The sequence below is a fragment of the Gouania willdenowi genome, chromosome 9 (genome assembly GCF_900634775.1).
Source record: "Gouania willdenowi chromosome 9, fGouWil2.1, whole genome shotgun sequence".
Classification (NCBI taxonomy): Eukaryota; Metazoa; Chordata; class Actinopteri; order Blenniiformes; family Gobiesocidae; genus Gouania; species Gouania willdenowi.
In genome coordinates, this window is record NC_041052.1 from 23,917,320 (window position 1) to 23,934,792 (window position 17,473).

The 17,473-nt window shown below is 37.9% G+C and overlaps 3 protein-coding genes across 3 annotated transcripts in view; 2 read left to right on the forward strand and 1 right to left on the reverse strand.

Moving 5' to 3' along the window:
• The window catches only part of gapvd1 (GTPase activating protein and VPS9 domains 1), a 748,782-nt gene that overhangs the window by 225,666 nt on the left and 505,643 nt on the right, over nucleotides 1-17,473 (forward strand). The window lies entirely within an intron of this gene.
• ccdc157 (coiled-coil domain containing 157) lies at nucleotides 1,448-9,342 on the reverse strand. Its single transcript, XM_028456975.1, has 8 exons — nucleotides 8,974-9,342; nucleotides 7,758-7,908; nucleotides 7,059-7,674; nucleotides 6,090-6,167; nucleotides 5,828-5,997; nucleotides 5,540-5,716; nucleotides 4,703-4,871; nucleotides 1,448-2,298 (listed from the first exon to the last, which is right to left on the reverse strand). Exons 1-8 carry the CDS (start codon nucleotides 9,219-9,221, stop codon nucleotides 1,742-1,744), a joined length of 2,166 nt encoding a protein of 721 aa, XP_028312776.1. The 5' UTR covers nucleotides 9,222-9,342; the 3' UTR covers nucleotides 1,448-1,741.
• Nucleotides 13,386-15,102, forward strand: LOC114469459 (non-POU domain containing, octamer-binding). The gene has a single exon (XM_028456995.1). It carries the CDS (start codon nucleotides 13,519-13,521, stop codon nucleotides 14,839-14,841), a length of 1,323 nt encoding a protein of 440 aa, XP_028312796.1. The 5' UTR covers nucleotides 13,386-13,518; the 3' UTR covers nucleotides 14,842-15,102.

Below are 17,473 nucleotides of genomic sequence, written 5' to 3' on the forward strand. Positions count from 1 at the left end.
GTAAATATCAGCTAATGAATAACTAACTAGAAGAGATCTAGGAATTATTTGAAAGCAGCTTAGAAAACTTTCTGGAAAAGAACGTCTTGTCTTTTTGATATCATAAAAATCTGAATGTCTTTATTATAAAGCAAAACCCCAGATGATGAAAAAGTACACAAATTGACTCCAAAAAATATTAATGACAGAGAAATACACAAAACAACAAAAGCACATGAAACAACAAATACACAAAATTACTCAAAATGCACTAAGCAACAACAAACACACAAAATGACACATTGATACACAAAAAAAAACAAACAAGATTACTCAAAATAGACAAAAAAATAATAATACACAAAACGCCAGCACACAAAACCTTTGTTCTGTCCTGCATTAATTGATTGGTCATTTTTCTAAATGCAAACCAGGATAGGGGATAAAGCCTGGAAAAATCGGCTATCCTTGATAAACTTATCCCCAAGTCGGTTGAACGAAAGCTGGCCAAGTTTATCCAGAGGATAAACCTGGTCGCTGGCAGGTTTTATCGAAGAAACCCTGTGTTTCTACCTGGCTCCGCCCACCTGAACACTGTGACACCTTGGCACTCTTCTCTGAAACACATTTGTAACATCACACACCACAGACGTGCTCACATCATTACTAATGTTGAGTCGATGGGTCACGGGTTTGCGTCCCGCTTCAGTGTTTTTTCATGACAATTTTTAGGACGTCAAGATGACTCTGGTGACAATATTACATTAAAAAGCAATATAAATGATTTGATATCAAGCAGCAGGGACTGCCTTTATATCCAGTGTAACAGGAGGGCTCTCTATGCAGCCATCCTATGCTGCTGCCACGTCTTTTCAGACGCATTTTATTCATATTACTCACCGCTTATGTCACTGAAGTAATAAAGTGATGAAGTGACCAAAAAGTGTGACTAATTACGGGTGATTTAAGCCACTATAGTCACTGAAGACTGAACACACCTTTAGAACAGGCTCATATTCCTCAAACACCGGCTTATTTCACCCATTAGGGTGAATAAATCACTCTTCCGTTTGGTTGTCATGGCAGCTCGAGTCATCTCTGATTCATTGATGATGGCTTTTTATTGCGTGCATGTAAGTAACCCAAGGTTTACATACTCGGGGTTGATTGACCCACTTCATATCAGCTGTAATGGAATCAGATACCCAGAGTTTTCCATCAATGGGTATGTTGATCCAGAGTTTATGGAATACCCCTTTAGTTAACAATCAGGATAAAGTTATCCCTGCTGTCAGTGCTGTGAGAAATGAGTGTTTTACAGAATGTCCATGGTTTTTATACATGTTTCTTCACCCAAATATAACTAGCCATTTAATTTGTTCATTGACTTTTGCTTTAATATTTTTATTATCATAGTTTACATATAAAGATGAAAAGAACAAGTAAAAAAGACAAGATTTGAGCAATGAAAATGAGAAGGCAGACAGTTTATTAGGATTATTTTCCTTATTAATAAAACACCAACACTGAAAAGTTAGAAAAGATACAACATGATCTGACTTTATAATAACTCTATTCATTTCAATTATTTTTCTGTCAGAATTCTGGCTATTTTGTAATACTGGATACTAGTATCGATATCAGAACAACGTTACACTAATCATACATTGCGGTCCCCGAGCTGTTTGGTGGTGCGTTCCTGCTCCTCCGTGCACATGGGGGTGGGCCCTGGGGGCCTACGTGTTGATCTTTCCTCTTATTCTCAGTGTCCCGTCTTGTCCCGTCTTGTCCCAACCCCTCTTCCTTTTGCGCTCTTGCGCTTGCTGTCTTTGAGGGGTGGGTGGTGGTTGCTCTGCCAGCTTGCCTGGGTGCTTTGGCTTTGGATTCGTGTCAGGCGGGGCTGGGGTAATCCAGGGGCAGGTCTTTGAGTGGGACCTCTTGGGGCGGGCAATCTTGCCGTCTGCATGGGAACTGGCCGCAATTTGGTGTGACGCTGCGTTGCCTCGGGCAGGGTGGGGCTGGTGGCCTGGGGTCCGCTGTCCTTGGGGCTGTGCTGGTGTCGGCGTGTGTGTGATTGGGGGTGGCCTCCGTGGGGGAGGGTACTGTGCTGCCGGAATTGGTGTTGGGTAGCGGTGCCCGGTCGGGGGTGCTCGGGTACGCCTGCTTGTCGGTCTGTGACTGGCGGGGTGGCTCTACTTGGGCGGTTGATGGCACCTTCTCTCGTTGGGGGGGCGGTGTAGACGGTGTTGTATCGTGGGGCAGTGCAGGCCTGTGCTGGTCCTGGTGCGGGCATGGGTTCCTCTGTTGCGCAGTCGCTCCCTATTGCAGAATAAAAAAAAAAAACATGTTTAGATTTTGGAGATGATCCAGATCAAAATCCAGAATCTGGATCAGTTTTAAAAATTAAAAAAATCCCTATGTTTTTAGCTTTTTCAACTGCCTCTATAATCTCCTGCTGCTGATTTTGCCCATTACGTGCTGTAGTCAAATTTTAAGTGACACTTCCCTTGTCTTTTATTATACAATAGCACAGCCACGTGCTGTTGTTTTTATATATATATATATATATATATATTGTATGTGTAGAAATTCCCAATACAATGTTGAAAACTGCCAGTAGTCATAGATCTGTAAATATAATAAATCTGTAAACACCTCGAATGGTTTTAGAACATCCTACAGTGCAGAGAGACTGGGTGGCTGAAACCAATAAACATCAGCAAATCTCAGGCAGTGCTATACCCCACACCTGCAACAATTTGCTTTTTTACAATTAAGGAAAATTATTTTAATTGAAATTCACTTTGTTTGGTTTGATTTGATTTCTTTTGTCAGTTTTTATGATTTTTATGTCAGTGCGCCATCCCTGAACTAAACCTTGAAGTATTGGTTAGAGAAGCATTTTAAGTCTGTCACCTGTAAACTCTGTTACCGATAAAAATCTATACTTTGCATTAAAATATTCCACGTTTTTCATCCTATCTTGAAAAAAAGCATCTGGGTGCAGCTGACTTAGATCTTGTTTTCACCTCATAAGAACTAAAATATTTTTTTGGTGGGTTTACAGTGCAGTGCCCGTCGGAAGTATGTATTCATATAGTGGGCGCTTCAGCAGAGTTGTCAATTATGGCCATAATAATAACAACATACTCTGTAGCATTATAAAGGGGTATATTTGCAGGTGCAAAGTAAAATAGCATATCTAATTTCCCTGGTTTAATATGAGACATGCGCATGATGAATGTGTTGTTGTTTTTTTTTTTTTACTCATTTTTATATTTTTTTCGTTTGGTGTATTTTTCTGTAATGTATGTTTTTTGGAGTCATTATGTGTATTTATGTATCTTTCCATTGTCTTTTTGTGCATTTTTCGTACTAGTACAGTGCCCGTCTGAAGTATGCATTCATGTGGGAGCATAAGGGGTATAATTGCGGGGGCAAAATGTGGGTGCAATTTTCTATGTGACATGTGCATGATAAATGTGTTTGTTGTTGATTTTTTTACTCAATTTTATATTTTTTTGTTTGGTGTATTTCTCTGTAATGTATGTTTTTTGGAGTCATGTGTATTTTTATATTTTTCTGTTGTGTTTTTGTACATTTTTTTGTGTAAATATTTAGTTTTGTGTATTTTGAGCCATTTTCATATTTGTGTTGTATTTTTCTGTAATGTATGTTTTTTGAAGTCATCATTATGTGTATTTTTTATCTTTCAGTTGTGTTTTTGTTTATTTTTTCAATAAATATTGTTTAGTTTTTTGTTTTATTTTACTAATTTAGTATATTTTTATTATAAATACTGTGTGTGTGTCTACATCCGTCTCCTCCGTGCGTTATCTCTCACACACACACGCGCGCGCGCGTCTTGCACATAATCCGTCGCAGATTGTAAAGAGAGACACGGAAGTACCATGAAAAATAAACGTTTTGCAACACCAAAGTCGCAATTCTCTCTAAACGGCTCTGTGTGAGTTCAGTATTTTCATCCCAGTGTAGTGCACGCATGTGCATCAGCCGTGTGTGTGTTTACATTGTAGCTACTAGCATCTTTCTTAGTACATAGAATAATATAAGAAGAAACACTCACCCTTGCGCAGAACAAACAATAATCATAGTAGAGTCGTGTTGTGGACCCATCCCCTCACGTTACATTCCTCTGTCTGAAGAAGCAGAATGTTTGTGATAAGGTCGGCTAACGACCGTCAGCACAGCCACTGCCCACATTCATGAGACGGAGGAAGTGAAGTCCATGACCCGAGATTTAAAGGAAGTTTGGAATCACGGGAATAATATTAAATAACCATGAAATATTAACTTAAATGGCTTTTAACAGTACAAAAACATTTTTAATATTAACATTTTTTTTTTTTTTTAACCCAAACAAACTGTGACACGGTGACGTCATGAACCGGAAGTAGCGCTCTCAATACCGCGCTCTTACCGAGGGAGCCGTAATTATAAAATAATGTTTTGATCGTTTTGCTTCACCAAATTACTCCAAAATAACAGATGCACACACTCGGGGGTTATTTGGAACTTGTCGACTCTTACCGCGTCGGGGAGATATTTGCTCCACACACATGCATGCACACAGACGTTTCCATTATTATAGTATAGATGGATAATCATAGCGTGCCCCCTTCCAAATATGTATACACACTGTAAGTAAAATCAGAATGAGTGTTGTGTAGATATACAGTATGACAGTGATTGTGATGCTTACCCAGTGATTCTGCCTGAGCTTGAGGGGAGAGCGCTGAGAAAGCCAGCAACAGTCGCTCCCTCTCCATTAAAACTTGCACATACTCCTCCAAGTCGGTCACAGTTTTTCTCAGCTCATCTCTGTTTGTTTCTAAAGTCTTTTTCTCTTTTTGGTTCTCCAAGCACAAGGCCTGAGAGGAAAACATTATTAAAATGTTGCTGTGAGAGCGGTTACAAGTGTTTAGTTAATATGTTAAGGTTTCATTTATTCAGACAATTTTTTCCAGGAATTTTACTTTGATCTCCTGACATGTTTCAACTGCCAACTATTAGTGTTCCTCAGAGGCATCTGCTGATTGCTTTGATGTGTCCATATGAGTTCTTTCTGTCACCATATGATCTCTGGAGAAGAAAGTCCAAGGTGTGGGAGAGTAAAAATGTTCCTTCATCCCTGCCTGATCTCGATGGCTTCTTTGATCCAGGTTTCATATATTACGTTGCATTTTTTCATCTTGTTCTATTTTGTCTTTGGGCTGTCTGAGTTTAGTGTGTGATTTTACGGCCATGTTCATTGCATCAGGAAGTCAGGCCATTGAGATCATGAAGCGGAACTTCAATATCAACAGGGAGGATTCAGATTCAGATTCACCCTGACAGAACTGTCAAGTTGTCCACGCCCAGAAATAACTCGTAAGGACAAATCAAACTGATCAGCAGACACCTCTTAGGAAGACTGATAGTTGGCAGTTAAAACATGTTAGGAGATCAAAGTACATTTCCTGAAAAAATTGTCTGAATAAATGAACATTTAAAAAAAGAAGACAAAATGAACTTGCTGGAATTATAAGTGTTTACTTACCTTTTCTTGGTTGAGTAGAACCTGCAGCCTTTCCTTCTCTTCTGAAAACTCGTGCAGCTGCTTGTTTAAGTTGACTTCCTTCTCCTCTTGCTTTTCTAAACGTTTCTGTAGGTCTTCACACTCCTCATCGAGAGCATCAACTCTCTCCAACAAAGATTTTTGCTTTGCCTGCATTGACTAGCGTTGCAGCCCAAGAGAAAATAGGCCTTTTACTTGCAAATCTATTTTGTTTTAACGCAGATTCATTCATAAACAACAAAAATCAGAAATGCAATCTGCTACACTGACCTCTTGATGACGACATGCGCTTTTGTATTTGACACTTTCCATATCAAGAAGGCGTTGACTGTCAAATACTTGGACCTCTAATTGTTGAACCCTCTCTTGGAGTTTACACGAGGCTTCGTCCTTCATTTGTAATGTTTTTACTTTCTCCTGCAGCATATTCCTTTCACTTTCTACCAAGATAAAATTGTTCAATGTGAAATTGTGCTCACTGCATAAATATTTGCATTATTATGTCAATGTTGAGCAAAAGTCTGATACTTACCAAGTGCTTGTAAATCATTTTGCTGCGATGTGATTTTCTCCTTTAGTTTCAAACTACTCTCCCCCCAGAACAACGTCTCTGTTGAAGAAACAATAAATGTAGCTTATAGTAATGGGATATTAGGGAATTCTAATTATATTATTTACTAGGGATGTAACGATTCACTCAACTCCCGATACGATTTGATTCACGATACTGGGTTCACGATACGATTTTCTCACGATTTATTTTACAAAATGGGAATGTTGACAAATGACTTAAAAATGTTCCTTTATTTTTTTGGGGAAAATACTATACTATTTTCCTTTTATTTTTCATTGTCAAAAGAATCCCTTGATAAACTATGCAAAATGATGCAATTTAACTAAAAATAAATCTTGAATGAAATGCATAAAGGAATAATACAAATGAAGAAGAAACCTATTAATTTAAATTCTGGTTCTATAGTAAACAATTCAAAACTGCATAATAGTTCTTTTTCTTTTTAAAAGTGCAACTGAAAATGTATTTTGTGCCTTAACAATTGGACTTTTAAAAAACAAAAAAAAAAATAGTCATTTCACTGTATTTACGTCAGATATTTGTTTAGACCAGCAGAGGGCGCTGGTAACCCAGTGGTCGTTTGGCATGCAGTTATTCCACCAGTGAAGAAGAAAAGCTATGCTAGCAGACAGAGCTAATAGAAAAACGTGACTTTTACAGATATTCACGTAATATTACAGATATTCTTTCGGTGCTAAAGGAGTAAAGAATCATTTATGAGCATGTTTAACAGTAAATGGCGGCCAGAAAGAAAATAGTAGCAGATTCCGCCCGTCACGTCCGCTTCTGGAAGGATTAATGTATAGCGCCCTCTGCTGTTTAAAAAAAGTACTGCGATTCAATTTTCAGAGCATCGATGTGAACCGTGGTACCTATGAATCGATTTTTAACTGCCTTACGATTAATCGTTACATCCCTATTATTTACCTTTTGTAAGCCGCTGTTGTTCCTCTTTTAGTGTTTGCTCGGTTTCTTTTAGGGCCCTCTCTGCTTTCCTCAGTTTGACGTCTAACTGGACGTTGCGTGTTTGGTGTTTTTCAATTTCTTTTTTTAACCCTTTCTTTTGCCGTTCCACCTGCGACCTCAATTTCTCCAGCTCTGTCTCCGCTACAGTCACTCGCTCTTGCAGAGGCTGCACCGTGCCTCGCACATCCTGGAGGTGTTTTTCCAGTCGGCGCATATCCCTGAGCTCTTCATAGGCCCACTGTGCAACATCAGCAGCTGTCATTTGGCCCACCCCCACGGTATCCTTTACAACTTCCAGGAGCGGCAGCAAAGACGAGGGCAGACCTTCACTTTGTAAGAGATCCACCAAAGCATCGCCTATCTTACTCAAAACAGACTGCACTTGATGACATGCATCACAGGGAGTGAGGGATGATTTGATTGTCTGGCTTCCAACACTGCGGCTGCCAATGATGGGATAGCATGGGGTGGTGTTGTTGTTAGGGGTTGAGGAGCAAGTTTTGTTGACTGAACTTGTTGAAGACCAGGTGTTTAATTGAGGTCTGTCAAAGTCTGTTGATGAACTGGTTGAGCTCTCCTAACAGATGATAAAAAAGAATGTTCAAATTGTCTCATCATCGACAATCAAGTAATGTGATTTCAACTATTCCATATACTGACCTTATTTTTGGCAAACTGGACTAAGTTATCCCAATAACTTCTGACAACAAGACCAGCTGACCGGCATCCTTTTTGCCACTTTTGTTGCTGCCTGTGGTTGCACCTTAGCTGCTCCACATAAACATCAAAGCTTTGCAGAAGGAGAAGCAGCCTTTAAGAGACAGAAAAGAGAACTTCAATTGAATTTATCATGACACAATGAAATGGCACAGATTACAAACAACATTAAAAGTCAATCATTTTAACAAAGAGACGTAATATTAATATGTTACACTATGCATTAATTCTAGTCTTATTGTCTTGAAATCTGGAGAAACACACACAAAAGCAACCTACAAAAGTTATGTATTTTGCAAAAAAAGTACAAGGATCATAAATCATGCATGATATCTGGACCATACTAACCCGCTTTTTCTAAAGTCTAAAGAAATTAAGTTTATGTGTCAAGCTAAATACTAAATTTTTTTTTTAAGTAGACAAGGAGAGTATGATTTGCGGGGGGGATTTGAACTTTAAAAAAATAAGATTCTGGACTACTTTAAAAAGCATGTGCAACTGAGTTTGTGGGGTATCAATTTGGAACAGTCTAAATGTTAAACTTTGTAACAACAAAGATTTCTTTTCTTTTGTTTTTAAATAAGCAAAATTTATTGGATTAGTACAAGGACTAGAATCTGATGGGTAGGTGGACATGTGGATGTTGATGTTATGTCAGTATAGGTAGGCGGCCTATGAATGATTGTTTTTGTTTATATTTGTGTATATATATATATATATATATATATATATATATATATATATATATATATATATATATATATATATATATGCATTTGCTCAAATGAAATAGCTTTGAAGTAGGGGCAGGACTGGATAAGCGTTAAGCTTCCTTCTCAAACATTGCTGGGGCTCTTTTTAAGGGAGCAATGATTGCTTTATATTGTTTTTGTTTGAGATAAATAAATAAATAAAATCAAATCAAAAACACACACACACAAAGACTCCTACAACACACACAAAAAAAAAGTACAAAATGACAACAAAAGTACACAAAATTAAAAGAAATCCAGCACAGTGAATATACAAAAACCCTTTGTTTTTTCCAGTAATGCTGAGATTGGTCTTTAGGCATTAATGTTGAAAATGTGGCCCTCACATCAGACAATGATGTGAGGGCCCCCATGTGATAGAAGTTGATAGTTAGATAGTTACATACCTGTCAATGATTAGCTCCAGTAAAACACTATGTGAAAGTTGGTTATTTGTCTCCTCTTTCTCCACATAGTCATATTGCTCTAGCAATGCCAGGATATCCAGGTTACATGACAACTTATCGGGGAACTTCCAGGAAGATTGGCAGACGGGCCCAGTTCGAGAGATCACGTCCAGAACCGTGGCCTGAATGTCGACCAGGTCTTTCCTGAGACCCGAAATGCAGTCCCGCCGTCCTAATAAATGACTCATGTCTCACTGTTAGGGCACGTACTCACTTCTCTATGTGTCAATGGTGGACAGCACTTTACCGTGGCAACCTCTCACAACACTATGGCTGTGTTCGAAATCGCGCACTTAGCACACTCCTCACAGTCTGACGTCATTACTGGTATGACGCGCCTGCGCGTAGACGCGTTTAGAGCATACGTTTGAAAGGTTCCGAAACTATCAGGCCCATAGATATCATAATATAAAGGCCATTATTACATATGTCTATGATCAGGCCAGCGAAAGGATTGGGCACTGACAGCCACTGACATTATATACGTGGACGCCTATTGACGCGCTGGAACACATGAAACGTCGCCGCCATATTGGAGAGGTCTCCAAAAAAAAAAAAAAAAAATATATATATATATATATATATATATATATATATATATATATATATATATATATATATATATATATATATATATATATATATTACATGTTTAGTTCAAACAAATAACAATTCTAAATATTGTATCATAGTAATATTTCACAAATGTTAAATTTAAATTTATTTTCAATAAAAAAAATATGTACAAGATTTTCTCTTTACAAATACACATCAAGAAATACTGCATGTTGAAATCCCCGAACTAGACTAATGTGGAGGTATACACATGCAGGACAGCGATATTAAATTACTCAAAAAACATAGTGGAATCAATAAATAATGTTTATTACATAAGGATACTTCACATGATACAGTACTTTAAGAATAACCACATTAAAATAGTTATAAATAGGTGTCCAAAAGAAACATTTGAAAACATCCAGAATTGTAGCCACGTTAATAACGTTTGTAAAAAACCAAAGCGTATGTAAATCCGTCAACATTTTAGTGAATTATTTATGTTGGGCAGATCACTCACCTTCCCTCTGGTTCCTCAGACTCCTTCAGAGAGCTGCACGGGGCAAGATGGCCACCGGTGATGTTGTGGCAAACTCATGGACATCGAACCACTTGAGCCAAATGGTTTGAGAAAAGGTTCATTTCTCGAAGCTTTATGTGCACGAAAACACCTAGGTTAGGGTCACGACGTGAAAGGACGCAAACCAACAACCGTGAAGCTGTAGGAGAAGCTTGAAACATTTTATTTACGAACGTTATCTACAATGAGTGCTAAATTCTCGAGGTGTTCATACAGGGTAACATATTTGTTATAAGTACCAGTTTTCTTCAAGTTCTTAAAAATGTTGAATCAAAGCTGCTCTGGTTTTATTGAGCATTTGCACTTCTTTTTTTGTATGACACATTATATTTACTCATTTTATTCATTATGAGTGCTAATTCTCCATGTGTTCAAAGGTAACAGATTTAACTTGTTTCCATGTACCCAGTATTCTACAAGTTCCTAAAAAATAAAAAAAATATGGAATGGTTTAAAAACCCTGTATTATTATTGATGGGACATTTGTTTTTACTTTTACTCAAGTAAGGGAGCAACTTCAATACTTTTACTTTTACCAGAGTTATTTCTTATTCAACTATATTTACTTTTACTTGAGTACTGAAGACTAGTGTTTTTGCCACCTCTGTAGCATAGGAACATTTAGGTTTGTATTGTCAAGACAGGTAGTTGGGAAATAATAACTAAAAAAGCTACAAAAGCCATGACCAATAAGCCACGTTTTTCTTTTTTTGGGGGGAAGCTCTGCAACTTTGAGGACAAAAGTACATTTTGTGTCTTATGTCTTGTCATCAAAGCTGAGCTGCAGGAAAAGTTGCTTAGGAGTAACGCAAAGGATGTCAAATTACAGGGAAAAATCTCTCACAATTAATGACTTAGAGTTTGTTTTTCTCAAAGGCAAAACTGAGAGATGAGAAAAAAATAATACAACCTCCGAATGAAACCCAAAGCAGAAGGATAATGAGGGGAGCATATGATGTTCCTTTATAAGACATTACAATATCATTTTTATGTCTCTAAATGTACATACACATGTACACCTTATGTTCACAAACGGTCCGTCTCATAAAAGTGCAATACAAATGTACTCCATTTATGTTTTTCTAATTTTTTTTCACTTCCACCACATCAAAACTACTTCATACCCATCCATAGATATAAAATATATTATAACTTTCAAACTCTTTTTATGTTATTATGGACTTTTTTTTATTTTATCATGAGAACCTCTAATTTTTTTCAACTGGAAAAACAAAAAACATACAGTATTTCCAAAAATGAGGGCCAAAGTGAAACATTTTTCAAGAAAATATTACAGCCTTGACTGTTTCATTAATTGATAGCAGAATTTAATTTAATGCATTATTATGTTTGGCACAAGAACAGTTTTGAAGTTGTACATCTTGTATATTTTTGCAAGATAAGAAATCCAGGCCTTCACTAAAATTCCCCTAAAACTTTATGCAATTGTCTTTAGGGGGTCATTACACCTGAACTGTATTTCCTTTTATTTTGATAGTAGAGGCTTTGATTTAGGTCTTAATTGAAAAAGCATTATGCTATGTAATGATTACAGTGTATGAAATATGTGGTAACAATTAGAGTCAATGGGGCAAATTTGGTCAAGAGGTTACAAAGTGTCAGTATGATGTATATCTCCTTTTCTATACACTTGCAATACAGGACTTTGGAATTAAGCAAATAAATAATAAATAATAAACAACACCACAAAACACTGTGAGTTTGTTGTGCAGATTAACTCTTCTGCCTCACAGCATTATGGATTATGTTCACTCAGTTAAAGAATAAGATTAACTATCACAACAATAAAACCAAAAAGCACAGTTTCTAGAAATTATTAATGGAATTCAAAATTTTGTCAACATTGAATGCTTGTGTCAGAAATGTGTTACATGGATTAGTATTGATCCCTGAACAATTAGTCTATTTATAAGCTTTTGGTGAATCACAAAAAGACAAATATATAGTTTAATCCTGAGATAATGTATTTGGAGTGGTTTTGTATTTTTTTTATTTCCTTTTAAAATAATTAAATAGATTAAAGTTGAGGAGCACCGCCGAAATTTTGTTTACAAACCCTTTACAAAATCTTTGTGATATACCTTTATAAACTGTTCTTCTGGAACAAATCATAATACAATTATAAATACATTACAAAAATAAAAAAAACACACTTTATTCAGTCTATATATTGTTCTATGTGATAGATGGAACACCTTGATTTTGAAAGTAGAATTTAGGAAAGTAATTTGATCTAACTTATTTTCTTGTTTGGATCATGTTAATCTATAGTTCTTTCAAGACAATACAGTTTTAGTCGCTGTTGTAGTTATGTTTTTTTTTTTTTTTTCAAAACCATATAGTAGTTACATACATACTGTAATATCATAATACAAACATATTTGGTCAATCTGGACTGAAGTATCTCTACTGTCATGAATCTTGTTTTTAATGGGTAAACATTTTATTCAAACTTGTAAATATAAAGATTATTCTTTTTTGTAATGTGTTTAATATTTGGTTCACTGATTATTTCAAATTTTTAATTGATCAGACAAAATACCAAAAAAAGCCACCAAAGTCATCACCGCCATGTATGTGCCTTTTTCAGTTCTGTATTTAGTGTGTGTGTGTGTGTGTGTATATATATATATATATATATATATATATATATATATCTGGGCCAGACTGTGTTATTGTGCCTGTTTGTTTGTTTTTATTCATGAACATTATACACAAACATAGACACATATTTGTAAACAGCTTAAACATGCCATTTTCACAGGTTGAACAGAGGTAGAGAATAAAAAGTAAGTAATAAAATAAAATAGTATCACATATTACCGGGGTCAGGACATAACTTAAATTATATTAACATAAATTGCTCTAAAAGTGTACATAATTTCACTGCAGACTCATTTTGGAATGTTTTCAGGGATTTCACAAGTAAAATAAAGTAGTTTTTCCAAAATAAGAATTAGTTTTATCTGCATTTATGTATGGAAAATTTGGCTGTCAATGTTAAATTATTAATAACAAAGTCTATATTTTTATCTTTACAAAAGTAACCAAATTTAATACAATCAACCGTTAGTGGGGGTTATTGTGCCTATGTACCCTAAGTTAAATGTATAAATACTCCATAATGTAAATAAAATAAAAAAGAGGTTTCACCATGTCGCCTATGGCTGACGTCACTTATTCAAACCGTAACGTCGCTTTTGGATGACGTACATGAAACTCAGCTTCACCATTTTCGCCGCTCTTTGTGCGCCACATCCTGCTAACAGTTAGCCTTTCTTCAATCAACTGTTTACGGTCTTGGGCTTTGATTGTGTGACATCAAAATGCAAGGAAACAGAGGCTCCCACAACAACCATGGACCCAGCCGCCCGGGAGAGCAGAGAAAGCCCGGAGGTACGAACACGAACGGAGAGCAGCCGGAGCACTGCGAGGGCAGCAGCATAAACGAGGCCCTAACCCTGGACCTGCAGAGCTTCAGGAAGCCCGGGGAGAAGACTTTCACCCAGCGGAGTCGCTTGTTTGTGGGGAACCTTCCTCCCGGTATTACCGAGGATGAGTTGGAGAAGTTGTTCGCCAAATACGGAAAGGCTAACGAGATCTTCATCAACAAGGACAGAGGCTTCGGTTTCATCCGACTGGAGACCAGGATCATCGCAGAGATCGCCCGGGCTGAGCTGGATGACACCCCGTTCAGAGGTAGACCTATCCGGGTGCGGTTTGCCACGCACGGTGCGGCCCTCAGTGTGAAAAATCTGCCTGAATTCGTGTCCAACGAGCTCCTGGAGGAGGCCTTCGCAGCCTTTGGTCAGATAGAGAGAGCCGTGGTGATCGTGGATGACCGTGGGAGGCCCACTGGGAAGGGGGTGGTGGAGTTCACCTCCAAACCTGCTGCTCGCAAGGCACTGGACAAATGTGGTGATGGTTCCTATCTCCTCACAGCTTTCCCACGCCCTATCACAGTCGAGCCAATGGATCAGTTCGATGAAGACGAGGGCCTCCCAGAGAAGTTGATCAACAAGAACCAGCAGTATCACAAAGAACGTGAGCAGCCTCCTCGCTTTGCCCAGCCGGGTTCCTTTGAATACGAGTACGCCATGCGCTGGAAGGCCCTGATGGAGATGGAGAAGCAGCAGTTTGAAATGGTGGACCGCAACATGAAGGAGGCCCAGGAGAAGCTGGAGGCTGAGATGGAGGCGGCCAGACACGAGCATCAGGTGATGCTGATGAGGCAGGACCTGCTGAGGAGGCAGGAGGAGCTGCGGAGGATGGAGGAGCTGCACAGCCAGGAGGTGCAGAAGAGGAAACAGGCCGAGCTGCGTCAGGAGGAGGAACGCCGTAGGAGAGAGGAGGAGATGAGGATGCGCAGTGAGGAGATGATGAAGAGGCAGCAGGAAGGCTTCAGAGGCAACTTCCCCGAGAACAGGGAGCAAGACATGAGGATGCACATGGGTGCCATGGCCATGAATAGAAACTCTCTGGGTGCCACCTCTGGTGCTGCTGGTGCTGCTGGTCTGAGTGCTGAGAGTACAGCCCTGATGCCTGGCTCAGGGAACAACAACAACATGCCTGGAGGAGGCCAGGGGGGCTTCCCCAGAGGCCTGCCTGGTACCGGAGACTATGGACCTAACAAGCAACGCAGATTTTAAATGATGTCTCACTTCTGATTTTTTTCATTCATTACACTCACTGTATTGAGTTCAATGGTTACTTTTTGAACTGCATACATTTATTTTTTTTATCTTTTCATTTGTACTTTTGAAACATGTTTTAGTACTAAAATGTCCATCCTTTATCATTCAAATGAGCCATGTCTTTGTTCCCTCCTTGTAGTTTGTGCGTTTCCTTCATACAGATTGTTTTTCCCTGAGATGTGTTAGCTTTTCTGGAATAAAATCCTAATACTGTAATGTTGTCTTTTTTTTAGAAGATAATTCAAATACATTTTTGATATAAATATGACACGGCAAAAGTTTCCTCTTGATTAATGACGTGAAAGGATATTGTGCAAAAAGCATAAGGATAAAATCATGTTAGGTAGGTTAATTATGCTTAATAAATGACAAATGACTGTCTGTTCCATTAGAAAAGGCAAAACAAGGACAGTCATCTGGTAATGATAGTAATCATCATATCAGGAATAGTCTTGGAGAGACAAAAACTGAGAAATTGTTAAAATATGCTTAAATATTTTGGGAAGTAAGATTATTCAAGAGTGAACCAGTACATTATATTTTAATAAACCCAACATGAGCAATGGACTATGTTTGAAATAGCAGATAATTGAATAAAATAAATAAAAGTACAAAAGCGTTTGGTAAATGCTGAAGACAAGTACTGGTGTTTTTGAGAATTCAAAGTCTGATGAGTGAAATGGTCCAAAGCGACTGAAAAAAACCATCAATTAAAAATATAAGGAAAACAGTCATGAAAACCCCTACATAGTTAAGTTCCAGATATCTAGCTGAGTTTACACCTTTAAAAAATACCAAGTAATTAATAATACAATAACAACTAGATCATGATAATGTTGAATTTGCACACATTTTGGACTAATGACATGATTTTTCTGGGCCGTATGTGAATAAACAGTAATAAGTTGGTGATAGTTGTCGGTTTTACAGAATAACAAAAATCCAAGGCTGGTTTTATTATGTTATTAGGGCTAGAACTGTAGTGGGAATAAACTGGCAAAGTCATTCGTTTGACTTATTTAGGAGCTTTTCCTGCTTATTTCATCCTAAAGACAAAGTGCAGTGGGTGAATCTAGGCCCACGTTCATTATTTGCCTGTGTTTAACTCAGAAAGCTTTAATGTATGAGTGAAGTCAATTAAATTCTGTCCATAAGAGCCACAAAAGAGTAATTGTTCAATAACAGTAAATAGTGCAGACATGGCTTTCCCCCTATAATAAAGAGAAAACTGTTATTTATAGCAGTGGTTTTCAAATAAAAAAAAAAAAAACAGAAGGAATGAAAACATGAGCTTAAATCATAATCAGTGCAAGAAAGGAAAAAGTGTAGTTCTAATGAGAACTATATATATATATATATATATATATAAATTAAAAAAAACTCTTCCTCACCCCCCGCGGGGCGGTCTCTCTTCTTTCCTCCAAGCTCGGGTCCTCTACCAGAGGCCTGGGAGCTTGAGGGTTCCGCGCAGTATCTTTGCTGTTCCTAGAACTGCACTTTTCTGGACCGAGATGTCTGATGTATTTCCTGGGATCTGCTTTAGCCACTCCTCCAGTTTGGGGGTCACTGCCCCAATGACCACGGGGACCACTGATGCCTTCACCCTCCAGGTTTTCTCCAGCTCTTCTCTGAGCCCCTGGTATTTCTCTAGTTTCTCGTGTTCCTTTTTCCTAGCTTGGTATTGCTATGTCGACCACAACGACTTTCCTCTGCTCTTTGTCCACCACCACAATGTCTGGTTGGTTCACCATTACCATTCTGTCCGTCTGTATCTGGAAGTCCCACAGGATCTTGGCTCGGTCATTCTCTACTACCTTTGGAGGTGTTTCCCACTTTGACCTTGGGGTTTCCAGCCCATACTCTGCACTGATGTTCCTGTACACTATACCAGTCACTTGGTTATGGCGCTTCATGTAAGCTTTCCCTGCCAGCATCTTACATCCTGCAGTTATGTGCTGGATTGTCTGAGACAATGGGGAACAGAAAAAAAAAAAAAAATATATATATATATATTTTTTTAGGTTGATCATAAAGATGGGAAGTGACTGTAATCTGGCTGTGAGATCAGCAGAGTCAAAACAAGTGTTTATCTGCAAAGAAAAGACAGTGGAAGCTTCTGGTTGTAAAGCTTTAAAAAATAAAATGTGAAAACGTTTTCACGTTCATCAGTCAAATTCGCATTTCTTCAGTCCATCTTCAAAACAAAATATTTTCCCCTCAATTCCCAATATCCAATAACTTATTCTGATGACTTAATATTACAGAGAACAGATGTAACATTATGATCACTCTTAAGTATAGTGAATCATTGATAACAATTTGTGTGATTTCAACCAGACACTCATTAAACAACTGTTACACTGAGTACTAGAAGTACCGAGTGCTGTGTCTTGTAACATCTAATCAGATTTTAAAGGAACAAAGGACACCATCATATCTGTCCCATTTTTTTGTTTTCCACATCTTCAGTTATCACTAGTTTTAAAACATGCACTGTCACTCCTTTGGTGATCCTGTGATATGAACCTTTGCCTGCCGTCTTTATCTCCTCCCTTGACCTTGCCTTGAGATAACACTGATAATCACA